The following is a 24,400-nucleotide window of genomic DNA, read 5'->3' as shown; positions in this document are numbered from 1 at the left end:
CTAAGCAGTCAAAAAAAAAATTCTCCATTGAATGAACAAATGAATCCTCACAACTAGAAAGCAAGGGAGAGATGAGAGATTCCGAGATCAAGAGCCAAGGCAGACGCTATTCAAGTTAGGTGTGGCCAGGCACTGAGGGCTAAGCCACCCCACAAGCTGCTGGACCCGCACGCAGGAACAAGCCAGGGTAAACAGAGGAGTTTCACAGCCACTACCAGTTTTTCTTCACATCGCCTTATATGTAGACAGACAGACCTGTGCTCAGCCAATTAATGTGTTAAGTGGCTACAGCATTACAGGAGGAATTGAGTCAAATCAGAATTGCATAACTCAAGGTTGCAAGAGACTCATAAATTAGAATTTATAATCCCTCACTTTGTCAGCCTAAAGTTTCCCTTTGGAACAAATGCCAATCATCTTGCTCAGGGTTTTAAACCCTCTTTGACCTTTTGTGTCCCATGGAAATAAACAGCTTGTCATTTTCCTTTAGTGTATACCCTTAAATATATTAGTCAGTTATAAAAATTATCAAACAGTTCATTTGTTTAGTTCAACCCCTGAGAGTTTGGACAGAGAACACTGCACTTCTCTCAGTGTGAAAGTGATGATAGTGACGTTGTCATTGGCCAAGGACAGGCTTGTGTCCAGCATTCAGTCCAAATATTAGCTCAAGTCTGCCCCCTAGAGTAGAATAGCCAGAGTGCTACCACAATGCTGAACGGAGGTAAGCTCACAATTCTGACACTTGGCTTTTCGAAAGGACTGTCACTTTTGTTTCATTGTTGCTGTTTTAATTTTTACCACAGGGCATGTGCACTTACCACAGAGAGACACAGAGAGAGAGGGAAAGTTAGAAACCACCACTCGTGGGGAATGGTCACAATCCCTTTTCCATCTCTCCCTCTTATTGGGACTTTGAGCACACACGCACGCACACGCACACATGCACACTCGTGCCCAGTGTATTCTTCAGGCCATGGCTCTGGGATTCAAACTGCACAGTTGGCCGTGTTGGATCCAGCCACTTAATCACCAACTGGCCCAGGAGCTGTTAGTTTTTGCTATCTGCCTCCACATTATTTCAAAGTGCCAGATACTACTTCCATCAGCAAAAATTGTTCCATTTTTAGGAGGAAATATCAACTACAAATACAATTTTTCTTTCCGAGAAAGTAGTATATGTTTTAGTGTTTCACCTAAAATGGGCAAAATTCATTCATGTTTTAGGGCCCTCATTGCTTAGAGCCATACCCTCAAACTATATATATATATATGAAGCCACTACTACATCCAAGGCACCTGTTGGATTTTAAGAGTACAAAGGCGATTAAGATATGGTTTCTGCCACCAAGAGTTCAATCAAGCCCCATTCCTCTCTCAGTGGTGGCAATTAACAGGCAAAATTCTTCATGTGATGCCTTGAAGTCATCTTTCATTACACGTGTTTTGAAAAGATAATATGTGTTTGAAAGGCTGAAGGAAAGTTCCAGTCTAAGGAGCTGAAACCCACATAGGTCCTCACAGTTCGAGTCCCAGCTCAGGTGACTTGAAAAACATGTTGGACATGTGTGTGTGTGAGCCCCAAATCCCAACAGCATGGAGAAAAGGAGAAGGGATGATGATATGACCCTGCCCCACTGCGAGGATGTTTTCTCCTTCTCCCTCTCTCTCTCTCTCTGGCAAGTTCATCCACCCTCTGGTAAGGAAAAAAGTCCATCTAGAATGGATGAAGATACAGACTACGAACACTGAAAGTATGCCAGTCAAGGTCATTGATATTTTAGTTTTCCTGCACTGTTTTTTCTTTTTTTTTTTTTTTTCATTTTTTTATTTCCCTTTTTCTTCTTCTTTCTATGATGTCAAAGGTAGTGTATTGCGAACAAAGTCAACCTCAGTATTAGTTATCAGTAGCAGTTTAAGCAAACTTCTTGACGAAATGGAGAGCCTGTTAGCCCTTGGGCATTTAAAGATCTAAGACAGAGAAGAGGAATAAACAGGGAGAGTATTTGAGAATTCAAGTATCTTTTCCTGTAGGGGAAAAAAAAATGGTGATAGAATATGATCTTACATAGTTAAAACCCAGAGCATAAAAGTACCCGAGAGAATCAGCCTTCACCCAAGTAATCAAAACCATGACTTACCCTGATCCTGCTTTTCTCATTCATGCCTCCTCTTTCACACATGTGCACGCACACGCACGCTCACACACACACACACACACAAAGTCAGAACCCACTTCAAAAGGAATAGGATGGTTCTGCTCTCAAGTTAGCTCTGACATGAGAATAAACTAGCCTTGGGGACCAGCACGGTGGCACGGTGGTTAAGGTGCTGGACACTCCCACATGGCCAAGGGCAGTTTGAGTCCCAGATCCCAGTTTGAGTCCCAGATCGGGTAGCTTGCTTTCTCACTTTCTCTCTCTCTCTCTCTCGTCCTATTAAAATAAATAAATGAATAAATAAATTTAAATAAATAAGTCATTTAAAATAATAATAATAATAATAATAATAATAATAATGGAATAAACTAAACTCTGGCCCTCACTGTGCTGCCACACCAGCAAGCTACAGAACTCTGGCAAACTTCAGTCGCAACCTGAAGATGAAGAGAAGGATAGGTCTGAGATACTGTTAGGTGACAACCTGACTGCGTTAAGGGAGCCGCAGCTCCTTGGGAAAGCACTATTTCTGAGTGTGTCTGTGTGGGTGTTTACAGAAGACACCGGCATTTGCATCAGTGAACTGAGTAGGGAAGATCTGCCCTCACCCAGTGTGGGTGGGCACCATCTAGTCAGCTGAGGGCCCAAGTGGACAAAAAATATATATAAAGACAGAAAAGACAAATTTGCTCTCTCTTTTCTGGAGTGGAGACACCTTTCTTCTGCCTTTGAACATGGGAACTACAGGGTCTCCAACCTTTGGATTCAAGCACTTGCTCTAATGGATCACGCCTCCCCAAGCCCAGAACCCTTACCTCCTCACACTCCCCACTCCTCTAGCCCAGCCTCTGGCTGAGAGTGATACCAGCAGTTTCCCTTCTGAGCCCTCAGACTTAGATTACACACCACCACCAGGTTCCCTAGCTCTGCAGCCTGCAGACAGCCTCCCGTGGGACTTCCAGCCTCCAAAATCATCCAACTCCCCTAGTAAATCCCTTCATATACCGCGTAGGGTCATTCCCTGAATGATAGTATTTCAGTCAGCAACGAACTGCATTTACAAAGGCGGTCCTATAATTGTAACAAGCTTGAGCCAGCCAGTGGCGTGGTGGGAAGTAGCTGGATCCCACAGGCTTACTGTGTGGTTCGAATCCCAGACCCAGTGCTTGAAAAACAAGCTGGATGGATGTGTGTGCATGCCCCAAATCCTGAGAGGAGAATGAAGAAGGGATCGCAGCGTGGCCATCGCCCCTGGAGAGTGCTTTCTCACTAACTCCCCCCCCCCGCCCCCATCTCTCTATAGGTGAGTCCACACACCCTATAGCCAACTAAAATCAATAAAGGTTATAACAACCATACCATATAGTCTAGGTGTGTAGTAGGTTATACCAACTAGGTATGCCTGCCAGCGTATTTCTCAGTAAGTATCCCCACGGGGTGTGTGTGTGTGTGAGAAAGAGATGTCAGTTCTGTCCTTCTAGAGAACCCTGACCCATAGAGTCCTACCTCAGACCGGTGAGGATTAGTTTAGGTAATGCAGTAAAACAGTCAGCATAGCACTTGGCATGTTAAATTCCAGCTCTCATTAAGTGATGGCCATTAGACATACTCACGCAATTACTTCCAATAAAGAAACGAACTTAGTGTCACACCAATGACTTTTATTTAAGATGATTTGAGAGACTGATGTGGAAGCAGGGTTGGTGAAAATATGTGGGTGGCTCTTTAAATATCTTGTTTCGCATTTCCAAAACTTACTTTATTCTATTAAAATACCTGTTATTCTTTATTTCCATAAAAGGGTAACAAAGCAGATTACACTGTCAGCTAAGACACCAGAAGAAGTGAGGGTGTGATGCGAGCTTTCCTGAAGAGCCTGGTACCAGCCGCCCACCTGGTCACTCAGCATCAGCGGCATCTTTTACAGCCGCCACTCCGACATCCTGAAGGGCGACTGGGCTCAGAAGAACCGGCAGCAGCTGAGGTGGAAACAGTCCTATTTGGACCCTTTTTCAAACAGGGGCGCCACATAGGCCTCTCTGTGTTCTTTCCCAGAGCTCCTTCTGTCCTCCGCTTTCTTGCGGGGTCTGGTCTCCACCCTCAGGCGTTCTCTTTCATTCCTCTCCTTTCTGCTCTCAGGTCCCTGAAAGAGAAGGGTCAGAAAAGGGCAGAAATGGACCATCAGCTGCCAGCACGCCTAACAGGCAGGCACAAAGGAAGCCCTGGTGTGCGGCAGCTTCCGCGTCTTAGTTTCTAGTAATGAGATCGCATAAACCTCCATGCATTGCTACAAGCTTTCCTTATAAAGGAAAGGAAAGGAGGAGACCAATGGGTGACGAGGAGCTGAAGGCAGTTGGAGTCCACGTGGCAGAGTGCAAGGTTTGAGTCCCTGACTGCCAGCTTGCAAACACCCAGCACATGTGCACACATGCCCCAAACCCCAAGAGGACACTGGAGGAGAAGGGATTGATTGTGGCCATCCCCCCAGGGGGCTGATTTCTCACTGTCTCTCTTTTTCTCTCTCTCTGATGAGTACATGTGCCCTACAGCAAAAAAGAAAAGGAACAGAGAGGCCTGAGAGTCACCTCATCACAGAGCTGTGGGAAGGAGCTGGGCATCGGCAGGTCTGGGAAGGAAGCTCAACGGGCTCAGGACTGCCTCAGAGGTACAGAGGGACCTGGATGTGAAATGCATTAACAGTCTCGGTGCCTTGGAAAGGGAAGTGGCAGGTGAGATAGCATGGAATGATCCTAACCTTTCTGTTAGGATCTCTGAATTTTAATGTGAAGGCTGTGTGAAGAATGAAGTGTAAAGGGATCACAACCAACCAGATTAACATCCCCTGACAAGGTTCTCCAGGTTTCATTTATTTGCTGATTTATTGGACATATACTGTTCCAGGAGCAAGAGACACTGCACCAAATAGAGACCCTGCTTCCTAAATATTACTCCTAGGAGGAAGGAGACAGAGCATCAATGACTAGGCCTAAAAAGAAATGAGAAAATGACAGTAGCGATAAGTGCAATGGTACCCATGCACAAGGTGATAGGGCAGGAAGTCTCGGGGGAGGGCCGCGTTTTTAGTTTCTTTAGTCAGCATGCCTTTCAAAGAAATGACTGACCACACAGTGATATTGATAAATGTGGTGACAATAATTATTTTAATTCTTTTCTTAAAGACAAACAAGTAAAATCATCCCTCCCCCACTACTTGAAGCAGAAACTTTGGGGAGTCCCTGAGTGCCTATCAAATGAGCACATGCAGAGGTGAGGGGTGGTCACAGGAGCAAGGTCATGACTCCACCCTGCAAGTTGAGAGTTTTAAAGGAGTCTGTTTACTGCAGAGGTGTCAGGGACGCAGCAACACTACAGTGTTAGATTGTTTTTATATCTGAGTTGTTTCATTTCTATCCATAATGGCCCATTGATCCAAGTCAGGAAGCAGAACAGAGGATGACCCCATAGTGCAGTGGTTAAGCACTATGCATTAGGAACTGTATCCCACATGGCCAACCATGGTTCAAATCCCAGCTCCGGCAGCTTAAAAAACTCTCCAGGGGTGTGTGTGTATATGCGTGCCCAAAAGCCTAATGAGAAGGAGGAAAGGAGGGAAAAAGATTGTGGTATAAACAAACCCCATTGGGAGGTGTGTTCTCTTTCTCTCTCTAACACATATCTTTGGCAATTAAAAAAAAGTTTATTTAAATTTTTTTGAAATAAAATTAAATTTAAGCAAAACAAACAATAAAGCTATGATACAAGTTAAGAGAAACTTTAGAAAGTATTAACTCTATAAACATACCTCCAAATAATTTTTGTTAGATCATCATTTATATTTATCTGATCAAAATTCATATTTAGCAACCATGCATGTCTCTAATATTATCAAAACAGTATTAAAAGGAGACCCAGCTGTGGTGGTAGAGGTGGCAGCACACCGAACTCCAGTGCAGAAAGTCACATGGCGACCAAGGGGATCAAACCCCTGGCCCAGGCAACCTCAAACACGAAGTTTGTGCACAACTGTCCCAAACTGAGGAGCTGGGGAACTGGAGGAGGGGGATCTTGGCATGACTAGACCTTGTGAAGGGTGCTCACTTTTCTTTCCCTTTATCTCTCTCTCCCTCTCTCTCTATCCCTCTCTCTCTCTCTCTCTCTCATGACCTGCACGGGCTCTATCTTTGAAGAAAGAAAAAAAAGTATATGAAAGAGAAAATATAGTGAGAAATATTTCCAGCTAGACTTTTCCCTTATTGAGAATAAAGACTATCTGAGAAATCCTTGTAAATAATGATCTGAAATATATTTTTTCTTTCATCACTTAGAAAACACATGTGAAAATGATCAAAACAAGCTAATTGAGTGTATAAGTATAAAAGAATCTGAATTCCTTGTTCAGGATTAGGCTACAAAAGCAGTCTCTAGCTGGTTGTGATGCTAAAATATGTCAATTTAAAATCCACGTGTGGTCCTAAACAAAAGATGAAAGGCCATATAGTACAACATTTGACAAATCACACTTCTTTTTAAGTTTTTGCCAGAGGGCACATACACTTGCTAGAGAGAAATAGAAAGAGAGGGGGAAAGTGAGAAAGCACCCCCACACACACTGGAGATGGGCTGCAATCCCTTATCTTCCATTTCTCTTTCCTTTTGGGATTTCGGGCATGCTCCCACGCACACACACCCAGCATCTATATGCAGCACAGTCGGCCATGTCGGCCATGTTGGATCCACCCACCTTCACTATTCCATGTACTGGCTCTCACACTTTTTTCCCCCAGTAGAAAAAGGAAAGTTTATTGAGAGAAAGAGAACCTCAGGGGTCGGGGTGGGAGGGGGGATCTGAAATGAGAGGTGCTTCAGCCCACCCCACCAAGGAGACATGATGTATTTATATGGGATGAGTGGAAGAGTAGGGTCATAAGAATGGCATACTTTGATTAGCTTACTTGCCACTGTGACCTTATCGTCCATCTGTGGGTGTCAGCTCCCAGTAAGGGAGGGCTCTGACTGGAGGACTCTGGCCAAAGGTCGCTGCAATCATCTTCTTATTTCCTTTCCTTTTTTTTTTTAATTTTTAAATTTTAATTTATTTTATACATTCAATTACTATACATCACTTAGCTTGAAAAGTAAATTTTCCCAGCATGAATACACTTCACACCTGTCCAGTTGAGGATACTACACGTTATCATGAACAGGTAACAATCCATTTCTGTGCCCCATAAATGTCTTACTGCTATTTTTCTCCTTAATGTCTTTCCTCACACTACTTATTTTCTAGTGGGAAAATTACCTAAAGGCCATTCAGGGACCAATCTAACACTTCCAGTCTTTATTGTTTATTAAAAAAAATAAATGATGGGTCGACAGTGGGACAAAGGACTATGGGTGATGGTCAGTACCACTTTTTAATGCAGTTAGTTTTGGAAACATTTCAAAGTATTTGTATATGTTCTGAATATTTAACTTTTTACATATTAAAATATATTTTATTATATGCTTTTGAAAAACTAATTTAAACTATAATATTCAATGTAAAATTAGTTGTTATATTATGTACAGCATTTTAAATGATTTTATAAATTCCTAACAGGCTTCTAGTTACTATATATAACCAAAAATATTCTTAAGTCAAAAAAAGTTGAAAATGGGGACCAGTAGATGGTGTAGTGGTTATACCCCTGGACTCTGACATAGTTAACTATGGTTTGAGTCCTGGACCTGGTGGCTTAAAATTCACACTGGGTGTGCTCACATGCCCAAAACCCTGAGAAGAGAATGGAGGAGAAGGGATTGTAGCATGGCCATCCCCCGCCCAGGGTGGGGTGGGGGTGGGGGCGATGATTTCTCACTTCCTATCTCTCTGTCTCTCCAGTGAGCACACACACACTATATAGCAAAAATCTCTCTTTATAAAAACAAAAGCTGAGGGACTGGCAGAGGGTGTGGTGGTTAAAGACTCTGGATTCCCACATGGCTGACTGTGAGGTGGTTCAAGTCCTGGACCTGGCAGCTTGCTCTCTCACTTTCCCTCTCTCTCTCTCTCTCTCTCTCTCTGTCTGATCAAACTGAAAAATAAGAATAATAGTCATAAATAAAGTTAAATAAAATATTTCTTTAAATTGAAAATGCTGTGCTGATTGTCTTGAGATTCCAAAGAAAGAACTTGGGGAATGAGTGGCACAGCCATAATTTATAGTTTAGAGATAATATGAAGATACTTATTCTCTTAACTTGTCTCAGCTTCATTGTTTGTTCTGCTGACTTTAAGCAAACCAACTTTGTATTCACTTTTACAATCTATGCTTCAATAATATTAGGAAATAGATTTTATATAAACAAATATATAAGATTATGGGTTATATGACTTTTTTTCTGAAGCCACCATAGTCAATAAAAATTATTAAGATTACTTTTTTAAATTGACTTAACACCCTATCTTTTCTTTAAATTTTAATTTGCTATAACCATGTGCACTAGTCAGAGAAAGAGAAAGAGAGAGAGGACCCCCAGTGGGATGTGGCTATACTCCAATCCTTCTTCCTCCGTTTCTCCATCCCATCAGCATTTTGAACACACACACACACACACACATACACACTTGCCGGGTGTGTTTTTCAAGCCATCAGGGCTGAAATTGGAACTGCGATGGACCGTATGTGTTCTGACTTTCTATGCACAGCACCTAACCGCTGCATTACAGGGCCAGCCCAGTGGGGTTGGTTTGTTTGCTTTGATAGAGAACTTGTGTATATTCAAGAGAGAATGCACCCTTGATTGGGCCTTGTCACATTGTTGTCCCCTCTACCCAGCTCTCCAGTTCCTCAAGATCTTGGGCACAGTACATATACCTAACATGTTTTCAGGCCAACCCAAGGATCCAAACCAGTGGTCAGCCATGGCTTCCAGCATTGCAGTAGTACACTAAGGATTGTGCCTCCGAGGCTGGACCAACTTGTCAGTTTTAAAGCAGGAACTGTTTCATTTTCTGTTTTATTCTTGGCAAAAGTTTACAGTTGGAATCTAATCACGATAAAATAAGAGATAAACCCAAATTGAAGTTCATTCTGAAAAACAACTGACCTGTGCCCTTTAGAAAATGCCAATGTTGGGACCAGCAGGTGGCGTGGTAGTCAAGGCACTGGATACTCCCACATGGCCAACCACGGTTCAAGTCCTGGACTTGGTGACTTGCTTTCTCACTTTCTGCCTCTCTCTCTCTCCCTTTCTCTCTCTCTCTCTCTCTCTCTCTCTCTCTCTGTGTGTGTGTGTGTGTATGTGTGTGGTCGAATCCAAATAAATGAATGATAAATTAAAAATTAAATAATAAATAATTCTTTTAAAAAAAGAAAATGCCAATGTCATGAAAGATAAGGAAAGACAGAAACCGTTCCAGAATAAAAAAGACAAGGACGTGAACACTGGTTGCAACACTGGAATTTCTCTATAAAGAATGTTACCGAGACAAGTAGCTAACCACAGGTTTATAGACAGGATCTGTGTTATTTTCCCAAGTTTCATTACTGAATTGTGCTTATGTAGGAGAGTGTTTTTGTGCCTTTGGGGCTGGGAAGGAGAGAGAGGGTGTGGGTAAATAGAACATGCTAACATTCGGAGAGAATCTAGGCGAAAGGTTATGGGGATTCTTTGCACCATTCTTGCAACACTTCTCTAAGTCTGAAATTATATCAAAACGAGCACTACACGAACAAATAGCAATTTTTGATAAGGTCTATCATAGAAAGTGATGGCTTTTTGCTAATCTCCCATCCTTACTCCTTTTATGATACGGTGGAAAGAGCAGCTTACTGAACGTGAATCGTAAGTGCAAAAGCCGGGAGAAGATGCAGTGACAGTCCTGACAGCCAGGCTGCTAGGTAGAGAGCGCTGGCCCAGAAGGACAGAGAAGCAGGGACACCCTAGTGTTCGCCTGTGTACTCGCAGGGTCTAGGTCAAGAACCAGGAGTTAATACACTTAGGTTCAGTTATTTTGTTCGCCTTCTACACAGCAGCAACATATTATTATCCGTGTTTGGTAAAATGAAACAAAAATCCAAAGACCCACCAAAAAAAAATATGTATTTTGCTCAAGGTCATTGAGCGTATCACAGAGTTGAAAAACTACCCTCAGATTAATTGATGTCTGGTTAATGATTGTATGTATTGAAGTTTGGCACCATTCCTGGGGTTTCTGTTATTTTCCCCACTTCATGCCCGTCCCTTCCTCGTGCTTTACTTAGACTCACGTGAGACCCCTGTGAGCTTCTGGACCTCCCCTTCCCTGGGTGCTTGCTGGAGTGGCCAGAAGGTTCCTTCTGTACGTATTTTTAAAATAAAATACAGCACTGTCATAGTCCATTTGCTAATGGATTAAATAGGAAAGCAGAGGAGGACTAAGTTAGTTTTTCTTCTCTTTAAACAGTGAAAGGAGAATGAGTCATAATTATTTATAAGGTTGCCAAATGCAAGCTCAAAGGCCTAGACGACCTTGGTTAAAAAAAAAAAAAAATCATCCCCTGATGGGCCTCCAGTAGTTCTTCCTGTACCAAATGTCTTCAAAAGAAATGTATATGTATTTTTAAAATTTTGGCCAGCTCTGTGGCCTGGTGATTAAGGAAGCCAGATCATGTACGGCTGACTGTAAGGTTCAAATCACAGCCCCAGGAGGCTGAGAAACATGCCACACACGTGTGCATGGAAGCCCCACATTCTGACAAGATGGCACAACGGAGGAGAAAGAATTGCGGTGTGATCACGCCCTACTGGAGTTGCTTTCTTCCCCTCCCTTTCCCTCTCCTGTTCTCTGTATCTGACAAGCACATGAACCCTGTGACACCACCCCCGTCCCCAGCCAAAAAAAAATTATTTATCTGTGTTATCTTAAACTGAGTGTCATTTTTCAAAGATGCCATTACCAACCTGAAAAAGAATGAGAAATTCGATTTTTTCTCCTCACATTTGAGGAGGACAAACTCTTTGGGTTTTCTTTTCTAAAATGGCATAAATAGGCCGAGCCCCCATCGCAATTGGTGGTTGACTGGACTGTAGAGCTGAAAGCCACATGGCAGCCACAATTTGCATCCCCACCCAGTCATCCTGGAAGCAGGGTCCTCGCAGGATGGATGGAGGACAGAAGGGAGTTGATCATGCATGACCAAGCCCTGTGGAGCATGCTCGCATGCTCGCTCTCTCTCTCTCTCTCTCTCTCTCTCTCTATCTCTGTCTTTCTTTCTCTATGTGTACACATTCTATCATGAACTAAAACGTGTATAAAGAATGGCATAAATATTCCATAGCTCTGTTACGTACCAAAGAGGCAGAGCGTTTGCTCCTCCTGAGGCACAGTTGCTGTTCAAAGGACTCTGAAAATTCCTGAATTTTGGAATGGGATCTTCCTTTGGTTTCCAGAGGCTCCTTGCCCGACCCATCCCCAGAGTGCTTTCTGTGATTTCGCACGTGAGTATGGCTTCGGAATGCCTGGTCTTCATGAGAATGTCTCCTAGGAAGATGGTCTGACGATGTGACACTGGGAAGCACTGGGAACTGGGAACACAGAATGACGGATTTTACAATACAAGGGACTGCACGAGAGTCACACAGAGGCAAAATGTCTATGAACTGCGAACCAAACAGATCTCATGCCAAACTGTAAGTTTTTCTTTTTGATCAATCAGACCTTTCTGCTACCATTAGGCTGTGGAGGCAATTGGTTAAAACACTAAGAAAAACTTTCAAGACTAGCTTTATTGCTTGCTTGCCCACCATTAAGACAGTAAAATGAAGTACTCCAAACCTTAAATTGATACAGAAAAATTAATTTGCAGTGTTTTTTAAAGATATTTTTAATGGAATCAAAAATGTTCAAATAACAAAGATGAAAAGTTACATAATTTCTGTAAGGAGAAAAATTTCTTGACACAAGAGCAAGGGAATAAGTCATAAGGGAAAAAATGAACTTAGATGAAAATGAAGCTGACATGATCAAAAGCAGCATTAGTAAATAGTACATGAAAAAAATTAAAATTTGCCTGATTTTAGTGATTTTTAATCCTTATCTTGTAAAGAAGTAGATAAATATCTTGAATAATAAGTTAGTCTCACACACATACAGCCATAGGGGTCACATAAGGACGTCAATGTTGAAATCACAGGTGGAAAATGAGCAACACAGCGTTTAGAGAAGCCAAACTTCTTTAAAGAATTATAACACGTGTTCTTTCAACTCCTCTCGCTTCTCAACCCACTCCAAGCAAGTTTTCGCACTCACAATTGATCAGGATACTGGCTTCTTGATGCCAAACTGGGCACCCTTTGGTATTCATCTTAATTATTCAGCACCATTCAACTCCGTTGTTCCCAGTTGCTCTTGGGGACACCATTTCCTGGCCTTCTGACACCACTCTCTCTTATTCTCCTTTTGATCTTTCTGCCACTGTGATTTAGGGTTTTTTTTTTTCCCCTCATTTCCTTCTATGAGCTCAAAACTGTTGAAATTCTTAGATATTTTTGTTTGTTTGTTTTATTTTTATTATCATCATAATCTTCTTTATATTACATTGGATTACATATAACTTTACAGTGTATTACTTTGTTTTTTCAAAAGGGAATGCCATGCATGTCAGTCAATACAGAGACATTAATCTCCCCACTTCAACATTCCATATCTTTTCTGTTTTCCCCAATCATTATTTTTATTATTCTAATTATTTTTATAAAACAGTCAATTGCTATTTCTCGTTTTGCTTGTAAAAATACTTTGCCCATCATGAAATACTTCTCAGACCAATCCAGTTGAGAATACTATACATGTCATCATCAACAGTTGATAACCCCTGTTTCTCACTAATGTCCTGTCTCTCTATTGTTCACTTGCTATCTTTCTCTATCCTCTTCTCTTCACTTACCCCATTCCACACTGTCCTATTCTCATTAAGTACCTTCACTGTTTTTATGTCCTCCGAATTTTTGCTCTCTATTATAGAGTGCGGATAGTCGGTATATATTGAGTGGATACATACAATATCTTTCTTTCATAGCCTGGCTTGCTTCACTCAGCAATAGATCCTCCATATCTGACCATTTTCTATCAAATTCCAGGGTCTTGTTATTTTTTATGGCTGAGTAGTATTCCATAGAGTATATATACCACACTTTTCCAATCCATTCATCAGTTTGTGGACATTTAGGTTGGTTCCATGTCTTGGCAATTGTGAATAATGCTGCAATAAACATGGATGTGCAAGCACTTTTCTGACTGAGCGTTCTCCTGTCTTTTGGGTAAATACCCAGAAGTGGGATTGCTGGATCAAATGGTAGTTCTATTTGTAGATCTTTGAGGAACCTCCATATTGTTCTCCACAGTGGTTGAACTAGTTTACATTCCCACCAACAGTGTAGGAGGGTTCCCTTTTCACCACATCCCCGCCAACACTTATCACTTTTTATATTCTTAATCTTTGCCATTCTGACAGGGGTTAGGTGGTATCTCATTGTGGTTTTTATCTGCATCTCCCTTATGATGAGGGATGTTGAGCATTTCCTCATATGCTTTTTGGCTGTTCGTATGTCTTCCTTAGAGAGACTTTTGTTCAGCTCACTTTCCCATCTTTTAATCGGGTTAATCATTTTTTTTCGCATAAGGCACTTGAGTTCCCTATGTATTCTCGTTATCAGTCCCTTGTCTGAGGCATATTTAACAAAAATATTTTCCCATTCTGAGGGTTGTCGGTTCACACTTGTTACTGTGTCCTTTGCTGTGCAGAAACTTCTTAGTCTAATATAGTCCCACTTGTCTATTTTAGGGATTATTGCCTGTGCTTTGGGAGTCTTATTTAAGAAGTCTTTGCCTACTCCAATGTCTCCCAGAGTTTCCCCAGCATTTTCCACAAGTAGTTTTATTGTCTGAGGTCTTAGGTTCAGATCTTTGATCCATTTTGAGTTGACTGTTGTTAATGGTGAAAGATGGGGGTTCAGTTTCATCTTTCTGCAGGTGGATACCCAGTTTTTCCAGCACCATTTACTAAAGAGGTTTTCCTTTTCCCAATGGATTGACTGATATCCTTTGTCAAAGATCAGTTGGCTATAAGCTTTGGGAGTTATTTCTGGGGTCTCTATTCTCTTCCATTGGTCCACATGTCTGTTTTTATGCCAATACCATGCTGTTTTGATGACCACAGCTTTATAGTATATCTTGGGATCAGGGAGTGATATGCCTCCTACTCCATTCTTCTTACGCAGGATTGCTTTTGCAATACGAGGTCTTTTATGGTTCCAGACAAATTCTATAATTGTCTTTTCTAGATCTCTGAAGAATATCTCTGGTATTTTGATTGGAATTGCATTAAACATGTAGATTAATTTGGGTAGAATTGCCATTTTGATTATGTTAATTCTACCAATCCAGGAGCATGGGATGTCCTTCCACTTTTTTATGTCACTTTCAATGTCTTTTTTAAGATTCTCGTAGTTTTCTTTATAAAGGTCTTTGACTTTCTTAGTTAGGTTTATCCCTAGATATCTTATACATCTTGTGGCTACGGTGAAAGGGATTCCTTTCTTCAGCTCTGCTTCATTCAACTTGTTGTTCATAAATAGAAATGCTATAGATTTTTGGATATTGATTTTGTATCCTGCCACCTTACTGTATTCACTTATTACTTCAAGCAGTTTTTTCATGGATACCTTTGGGTCTTCTAAGTATACCATCATGTCATCTGCAAATAAAGATATTTTCAACTCTTCTTTGCCTATTCGAATGCCTTTAATACTGTTCTCTTCTCTGATTGCAATAGCTAAGACTTCCAGTACTATATTAAAGAGCAGTGGAGAAAGTGGGCAGCCTTGCCTAGTACCTGTTTTCAGAGGAAAAGCTTTCAGCTTTTCCCCATTCAGTATAATATTAGCTGTAGGTTTTTCATAGATTGCTTTTATTGTGTTCAGAAATGACCCTTCTATACCAATCTTACTGAGAGTCTTAATCATAAAAGGATGTTGTATTTTATCAAACGCTTTCTCCGCATCAATTGAGATGATCATATGGTTTTTATCTTTCTTTCTGTTAATGTGGTGTATTACATTTATGGTCTTGCGTATATTGAACCACCCTTGCATCCCTGGTATAAAGCCTACCTGGTCGTGATGAATGATCTTTGTTATATGTTGTTGGATACGATTTGCGAGTATCTTGTTGAGAATTTTCGCATCTATATTCATCAATGATATTGGTCTGTAGTTTTCCTTTTTTGTCATATCCTTATCTGTTTTGGGGATGAGGATGATGGAGGCTTCATAAAATGAATTTGGAAGGTTTCCTTCCTTTTGAATCTTTAGAAATAATTTTAGTAAGATAGGGGTTAATTCTTCCTTGAAAGTTTTGTAGAATTCACAAGTGAAGCCATCTGGGCCTGGGCTTTTCTTTGTTGGGAGATTATTAATTACTGATTCAATCTCCTGGCTTGTTATAGGTCTATTCAGATTCTCTATGTCTTCCTGATCCAATCTTGGTAGTTTATATGCATCCAGGAATTTGTCCATCTCCTCCAGGTTATCTTGTTTGTTGGCGTAAAGTCGCTCATAGTATCCTCTAATGATATTATGTATTTCTGCTATGTCCGTGGTAATATTGCCTGTTTCATCACATATTTGATTAATCTGGTTTCTTTCTTTCTTCTTCTTGATCAGTCTAGCCAATGGAGTATCAATCTTGTTGATCTTTTCAAAGAACCAGCTTTTGCTTTCATTTATTTTCTGTATGGTTCGTTTATTTTCTATTTCATTTATTTCTGCTCGAACCTTTATTATTTCTTTTCGCCTGGCATTTTGGGGGTTCGTTTGTTGTTGTTTTTCCAGTTCTCTGAGGCATGATGATAAGTTATCTACTTGCCATCTTTCCATCCTTTTCTTATGTGCACTAATTGCTATGAATTTCCCTCTTATGACTGCTTTTGCTGTGTCCCATAGGTTCTGGACACTTGTGTCCTCATTATCATTTGTTTCCATAAATTTGTTTATTTCAGCCTTAATTTCTTCAGTAGTGAAGAAGTCATTCAGAAGTAGGTTGTTCAGTTTCCATGTGTTCGTGTGTTTTCGGGGTTGTTTCTTGAAATTAATCTTGAGTTTAATTCCATCATGGTCAGAGAAGATGCTGGGTACAGTTTCTATGCCTTTGAATCTGTAAAGGCTTGATTTGTGTCCTAATATATGATCTATCTTTGAAAAGGTTCCATGTCGGGGTGAGAAAAATGTATATGTTGTGGATGTAGGGTGGAAAGTTCTATAGATATCTGTCAAGCCCATTCCATTTATAGTATCATTTAAGTCCTGTATCTCTCTATTTATTTTCTGTCTAGAAGATCTGTCTATAGGAGATAACGGGGTGTTGAGATCTCCAACAATTATAGTATTTTTCCCTATGTCTCCTTTTAGCTCCAGCAGTCTTTCCTTCACATATTTAGGCGCACCTGAGTTGGGTGCGTAGATATTTATATAAAAGTCCCTTTCTCTCTCTCTTTTTAAGGGATGGACATATAGGACTTTATTTATTTATTTATTTATTTATTTATTTTCAGAGAGGTTTTTGCTATAGGGTGTGTGTGCTTGTCAGAAAGACAGAGACAGAAAGTGAAAAATCACCCCCCAGGGGCATGGCCACGCTGCAATCCCATCTCCTCCATTCTTCTCTCGGGACCTTGAGCACGCATGCACACATGCCCAATGTGAATTTAAGCCACTGGTTCCAGGACTTGAACTGCATTCAGCTACATGGGAGTCCAGCGATATAGCCATTATGCCAACTGCTGGTCCCCAAAGTCCCTTTCTTAGATCCAGCCATTCAGTTGCTATGGGCTGAATTCTATGCCATCTTCCAGACTCACATGTGGAAGCCCTGACCTTGGTAGCTCAGAATGTGACTATATTTGGTGATAGGGTCATTAAAGACATGATGAAGGTAAAGCAAGGCTGTTAAGGTGAGCCCTAATCCATCCTGACTTGGGATTTAGAAGTGGAGACATGGACACAGGGGGGACACTGGAGGTGACTGCTTACACGGGAAAGACCACACGTGGACACAGTGAGGAGGTGACCGTCTGCCATCAGAAGAGAGAGGTCTCAGAAGAAAGCCTGATCTCGCATGCCCAGCCTCCACACTGTAAGAAAACACATTCGCCTTGGACTCGCAGGCTGCCGTGTGCAGTGGGCAGCGCTGTCAGTGCAGCGCCTGCCAGGGCGTCAGTTCTCACAACAGGAGAGTGCTCTACAAGCACAGCTGCTCACTGTGATCCCAGAACCCGTCTCTGTCAAAGCAAACTTCTACGCATTCTCTGACTCCAAATCATAGGTTCTCGTGTATAAAGAAATCGGTTTGGGGGACAGGGACACTATTCCATGTGCTGCTCTAATGATGATGCATGCTGTTCTACACTTGTCCAAACCTACAGAATGCACACCTCGAGTGAACCCCAGTGTCAACTGTGGACTCTGGGGGATGGTGATGTGCCAATGTGGGCTCACTAACTACCCTGGTCAGGACTGCTGGTGATGGGGGAGCCGTGTGTGTGAAGTAACAGCATAGATGAGAAGTTTCTTTCTTTTTTCTTTTGGAGAGGTTTTTGCTATAGGACACGTATGCTCACCAGAAAGACAGAGAGAGACAGAAAGTGAGAAATCATCCCCTGGGGGATGGCCACGCCGCAATCCCTTCTCCTCTATTCTTCTCTCAGGATCTTGGGCACACACGCACACGTGCCTGGCATGAGTTTAAGCCACCAGGTCCAGGACTCGAACCGCGATTGGCTACATGGGAGTCCAGTGACATAGCCATTACTCCAACTGCTGGTCCCAATAGATGAGGAATTTCTGTCTTCTGCTCAGCCCTGTTTTGAACCTAAGGCTGCACTGGAAAGGTAACCAGGTGGTGCACAGTGGTAGTATAACTGGATTCGCATGAGAAATAGCCTGGGTTTGCGTCCCAGGGCCTCCCTGAGCATGCCAATTATGCAGACCTTATTGGGGTGTCTCTCTGTATCTTTCTCTCACATAGAAAGTCATTAATAAACTTTAAAAAGAAAGAAAACCAATTTTAAAAAATGGAGACTTTAGGGCCAGCAGGTGACATGGAGGTTAAGGCATCAGGCTCCCACATGGCCCAGATCTGAAAATGTTCCTGTGTGTGCATGCCTGATATCCCAAGAGGAGAATGGAGAAGGGACTGTGGTATGGCCAACCCCTCTAGTGGGTGATTTCTCATTTTCCCTCTCTTTCTCTGTCTCTCCCTCTCTCTGTCTATGGCAAGCTCACACATCGATAGCAAAAAATAGAAAGAAAAAGGATTTCTTTTTAAAGGTTTATTTTAAAGATTTGTTTTTATTTATTTATAAGGTGCCAATAAACTTAAAAAGGAAAGACTGGTTATGTAATATCTTCATCTCAAGTGTTTACTTAATGTTCTTTATTTTGACTTTAATTGCAATCATCCTTGAAAATTTGATTATGTAATGTCTTCATCTCAAGGATTTACTTGATGTTCTTTATTTTGGCTTTAATTGCAATCATCCCTCAGTTGTTTCCCTCCTGCCTACCGGTAAATGGTTAACAGTGAGGTAAGATACAATGAGGTGAAAGGTTTAGGTGCTGGCAGGCCAGCCAGTGGTGTGGTGGTGAAGACAGCTGGATCCCACATGGCTAAGTATGCTGTTCAAGTTCGAGACTCAATCAGCTTGCAAAACATGGTGGGAGGGGCCAGCAGGTGGCCTGGTGGTGAAGGCGTTGTACTCCTCTATGGGGGTTTGGGTCTCAGATCTGGTAACTTGCTTTCTTTCCCTCTCTCTCTCTCTGTCTCTCTGTGGCATGTACACATGCCCTATAGCAAATTTTAAAATAATGATAATAATAAATAAAATTAAGTAAATAATTCTTTTGTAAAAAAAGAAAGGAAAGAAAAAGAAAAACACAGTTGGCATACATGTGTGCATGATCACAATCCTGAAGAAAGAAGAACTAGAGAAGGGATTGCAATGTGACCATTTGCCATGGAGACAGCTTTTCTTTCCTTTTGTTTTCTTTCTTTCTTTTTTAAAATTTTTGCTATAGGGTACTTGCGCTCACTGGAGAGAGAGAGGGAGACAGAAGGAAAGTGAGAAATCACCTCCTAGGAGGATGGCCACACCACAATCCCTTCTGCTCTTCTCCTCTCAGGGTTTTTGGCACACACATACACACTTGGCACGTTTCTCAAGCCTAGGATCCGAACTGCAATTGGTCATGTGGGATCCAGCCTCTCTAACCATCACACTACTTTTTCTACTCTCTCCCTTTTTGTCTCTCTCCAGTGACCAAATACATCCTCTAGAACATTGGAAGGAAGGAGAGAATGAAAAGAGGGAGGAAGGGAGAAAGGAAGCAAAGACCCACCAGGGTACTGGGACAATCAAACCCACGCTGAGTCTCTCACAGTATGCACCAGGCATTCTGGGGACCAGGTCCTGGATCCTTGATCTCAGAACAAATTCTACAAGGGAGTGATTATTCCCCTTTTACAGATGAGGAAAATGAATCTTAGTGAGGTTAAGTGACATGCCTATCTTATGTGGCAAGTGATTTTATTGGAGAGTTAATGTGACATGTCTGAGTATGTGACAAATCACTCCTGGATTAGCAATCCTAAACCTTTTATCATCAAAAGCAGCAACAATTTTATTCTATTTCTTCATGAAACTCCCTGTAAATGTGACTTTTAATAATGTATCAGTTCTAACCAAATTTTATTACAAAATAATTTCTAGGTCTTTAGGAATTAGTCTAAAAATATTTTATGTGGCGAGTATTTTATAACAGTGTCTAACGGTATCATCAGAGCCCAGAGGGTTGTGAATAAGTGGACTAGCTATATATGGAAACAGTATCAAGAAAAACAGGCATTGGAGAGTTCAACGGGTAAAATGGTAGCTCTTTCTGAAATAATAAAGATAAACTCAATACCACACACTAGACAGCCTTCAAGGAAATTAAAGGATATTTTTAATTGATCAGTAAAATATTTATTTAAACAAGAAAATGAACAGACCCTGCTCTACCACACTGTTACACAATAAATCAAGGCAAAACTGTCACCAAGACCTTATCATAAGCCATAAAGTAGTTCAACAAAAGAGAGCATAAGAAGAAATTCCTTAGAGTTTAGGAGAGTCCAGCACTTGGAATCTCCTCCTAAGGGACAAAGCAAGAACTTGTCTCATTCATGAAGAAGTAGAAGTAGCCCCAGCAAGCCCATCTGAACCACATGCCACAGAGATCATATCCCAGTGACATTCACTTCAGTCTTGTGTGGTAAGGCTTTCCCCAGTAGCTCTTCATTCGGGGGATTATGATTCTTGTCATGAACACATTTTTGTCAGCTCAGGCTGTGTTAGAAAATGCTATAGACTAAGTAACTGCTTAAACACGAAATGTACCGGGAAGTCCACATCAAAGCTATGGCTGCTTCGGTCCCTGGTGGGGGCTCTCTTCCTGACTCGCAGCCAGCCTTCCCTTACCATGTCCTCACGGGATGACTTCTTTGTGCACGTGGATGGTGAGAGGGAGACTGAGCAAGCTCGCTGGTGTGTCTTCTTATAAGGGCATTAATCCTGTCAGACCAGGATTCCAACACCCTGAACTCATCTAACCCTAATTACCTCCCAAAGCCCCATCTCCAAATACAATCACACTGGGGATTAGGGGTTCCACATATGAATTGAGGGGTGCCACAAGTATTCAGTTAATATCAAACATATATGCCATATGCCAATCTTCAGCATAAAACTACCAACTACCTTTCCACTGTAACATAAAAGAGAAATACTAAAAACACTGGAGGAAGAACAAAATAAGCACCTCTGGAACTTTTTGTGGCAACTAACTGCAAGCACCTGGAAGGATAACTCCAAGTGTCCACACTTCTGAACCATGAGACCAGGTAGTGTCGGCTCCCATATACATTACACGTGTAACCTTCAAAACACTCTTAGGAAATACATAGAGGCCTTCAAAAAGCTCATGGAAATGATGTTATGAAAAAACTGTGTATGGATTTCAAAAAAATTTTTTGCACCAAAATAAACTCGTACTCTCATTCCATTTACCATGAACTTTTTGAAGTCCCTGCATATGCTGTTACCATGAATCCCATTTACCCAAACTCTGACGTGGGGAATTTGAAGCAGAGGAAGTTTAAATAACTTACTTGTACTTCTGCTGGTAGTAAACAAAGGGTTCTGAGAAGCTCGCTCCAGAGCTCACACTCTTATTTATTTATTTATTTATTTATTTATTTATTTATTTTTGAGTTACTTATTTGGGACCAGCAGCTGGAATAATGGCTATGTCTCTGGACTCCCATGTAGTCGACTGCAGTTCAAGCCCCTGGGTCCAGCCAGGGCTTGAACTCATGCCGGGCATATGTGTGTGCATGCCCACGATCCTGAGATGAGAATGGAGGAGAAGGGATTGTGGCGTGGCTATCCACCCGGGGGGTGATTTCTCATGTTCTGTTTCTCTGTCTTTCTGTCTTTCTGGCAAACACAAATGCCCTATAGCAAAAACCTCTCAAAAAAAAAAAAACTTATTTAATTTTATTTCTTCTTCTTCAATTTGACCAGAGAGAAAAAGAGAAGAGAAAGAGAGGAGAGGAACAAAACAAGCTGCCAAATCCAGGGCTTGAACAGTTGTCAGTCATGTGGGAGTCCAGCAACTTAGCCACCACATCACCTGCCAGCCCACACTCTTTTATTTGCCTGAGAACCCATGTGGGGCATGGTCATGTCACAGTTCTCCCTCCATTTCTCCATCCTTTCAGGATTGTGTGCGTTTCCAAGCCAAGAGGACCGAGACTCACACCATACCATTGGCCATGTAGGATCCAACTTCCTTAACCACCTGGCTGCAGGGCTAGCCTGAAAGCCCTCATTCTTTTTTTTTTTTCTTTTCTTTTCTTTTACTGAGAGCCCTCATTCTTTTTTCTTTTCTTTTCTTTTCTTTTCTTTTTTTTTTTTTTTTTTAATTTTTTACTATAGGGCACATGTGCTCACCAGAAAGAGAGAGACAGAAAGCAAGAAAACACTTTCCAGGGGGACTGGCCACACCACAGTCCCTTCTCCTCTCAGGATCTTGGTCACACATGCACACACGCCAGGTCCAGGACTTGAACCGCTGTCAACTACATGGGAGTCCAGCGACATAGCCATTACGCCAGCTGCTGGCCCCTAGGAGCCCTCATTCTTACCTGCTTTACTTTGCCACCTTCTTGCAACCTCTCTGCACCTTAGCATCTAGTAAAAGAGAGAAGAGTCCAAAGGACATTATACTGAAAGCTCCCCATAGAGTTTGCCACTGATGCCTGCAATTCTATTGTTAGTTTCATTCCATTGGATTAAGGCATTACTTCCCATTAAAATTAAACACAAATAAATGATATGAAATACAAGAAGCAACTGTCAGTTATGAAACTCCATGGTACTCGTTTTCTCCCCAGGTTTGTGAGAAATCCCCTAAAATGGCCATGCTCCATCTTACCCCTGTAGCCAACAGCTGCAATGAGACTGCAAGATTAGGACCACTGAAGACTTTCTGCCCAGACTTTACCCTCCTGTCCCCCAGATCTAGCCAGGATCCAGGATAAAGCACCCTATTTGTTCTCTCTTTCTCCATCTCTCTCTCTTTCTCTTTCATTTTTTTAAAAATTTTTAAACTTCTTAGCTCTCAATTGCTCTTCCACCTTGCTAATTCATGCCTTTCTTCCTACCTCCATAGGACGAACCAATCATCAGCCATCTATATCTGAGTTCTGAACAATTTTCATTTTTTTCTTAATTTTTTTCTTGTTTTTGTTTGTTTTGTTTTGTTTACATTTCTCACTTCTCTCTTCAGCCTCCACACACTGAGTTTCTAGACAGGCCTAGGTGCACAATAGCCAAATACCTGAATACTTTTCAGGTCAAATTCATCCTCAATTTCCACTGAATCTGCTGCACAAAGAGAGAGAAATGGTACCATTAGAGATTGCAGGTCACCTCCTCCTGCATGCCTCTGAATGCTCAGCTTTCACTCTAAAAACTAGGAAAAATTGTATAATCCATCACATGACCAGAAACCACCACAGAGGCACAAGAAATATGAGGAACCAAGAAAATATATCTCCCTTAAGGGAAAAGAATAACTCCTCATCTTCTACAGACAATACAACAGACTCTTGGAAATGTCAGATAAAGAATTTTAAATATTCATAGTGACAAAGCTAACACAGATGCAACAGAAGAGAGAAAATGAACTCCAGAAGATGCAGGAGAAAAGAGACAATGAGTTCCAGGAGGTGAGGAAGTTCTTGCATGATCTGAAAGAGGAAATACGCATCATAAAAAAGAATCAAATGGAATTGTTAGAGCTGAAGGCTGTAATACAAGAAATCAAACCTCCCTTGAAAGTATTAAGAGCAGATTAGATCATACAGAAGATCAAATCTCAGATGCAGAAGACAGAACCTCTGACCTAGAAAAATTCACCAAAAAGACTGAGAAAATAAGCCAAAGAAATGAGAATAGCATATGAGTAAAATTAGAAACCATTAAACACCTGAACATTGAAATCATAGGTATCCCAGAAGTTGACCTATAAGGGCATTGATAATCTATTCCATGAGATCCTGGAAGAAAACTTTTCAAACCTAGAGAAGCCCTCAAATATCCAGACCCAAGAAATACAAAGGATCCCAAATAGAGTCAACCCAAGAAGATCTTCTCCTAGGCACATCATAGCCAGATTGGCTAAAACCACAGACAGAGACAAGATACTAAATTTAGGAAGAGAGAAATATCAAGTTACTTTCAAAGGATATTCCATCATGCAAACATCGGACCTCTCATAGGAAACAATGCAAGCAAGGAAAGGATAGGAAAATATATTCAAAGTGTTAAGTGAAAAACAATTTCAACCAAGGATACTATACCCAACAAGGTTATCTTTCACATGGGAAAAAAAGACAAAAACATTCTGGGAACCAGCAGTTAGCATAATGGCTATGTCGCTGGACTCCCACGTAGTCCACCGCGGGTTGGCGTGCTGGACCCGGTGGCTTAAAACTCATGCCAGGCGCATGTGCGTCCATGCCCAAGGTCCTGAGAGGAGAATGGAGGAGAAGGTATTGCGGCGTGACCATCCCCCCTGGGGGGTGATTTCTCACTTTCTGTCTCTATGTCTCTGTCTGT

The 24,400-nt window shown here is 41.5% G+C and overlaps 1 protein-coding gene across 1 annotated transcript in view; it reads right to left on the bottom strand.

Moving 5' to 3' along the window:
* Positions 1-4,136: 4,136 nt before the first annotated feature.
* Positions 4,137-24,400, bottom strand: part of LNP1 (leukemia NUP98 fusion partner 1) — a 27,110-nt gene continuing 6,846 nt past the window's right edge. Inside the window, exons 2-3 of the mRNA XM_006143556.2 lie at positions 11,475-11,708; positions 4,137-4,302 (exon numbers count right to left, since the gene is read on the bottom strand). Of these exons, the coding sequence (XP_006143618.1) occupies positions 4,156-4,302; positions 11,475-11,708 (381 nt within the window). The 3' untranslated portion in view covers positions 4,137-4,155. The remainder of the gene's footprint in view (positions 4,303-11,474; positions 11,709-24,400) is intronic.

This window comes from Tupaia chinensis, unplaced genomic scaffold (assembly GCF_000334495.1).
Source record: "Tupaia chinensis unplaced genomic scaffold, TupChi_1.0 Scaffold000100_1, whole genome shotgun sequence".
NCBI lineage: Eukaryota > Metazoa > Chordata > Mammalia > Scandentia > Tupaiidae > Tupaia > Tupaia belangeri.
This window is presented reverse-complemented; position numbering and strand designations above follow the sequence as displayed.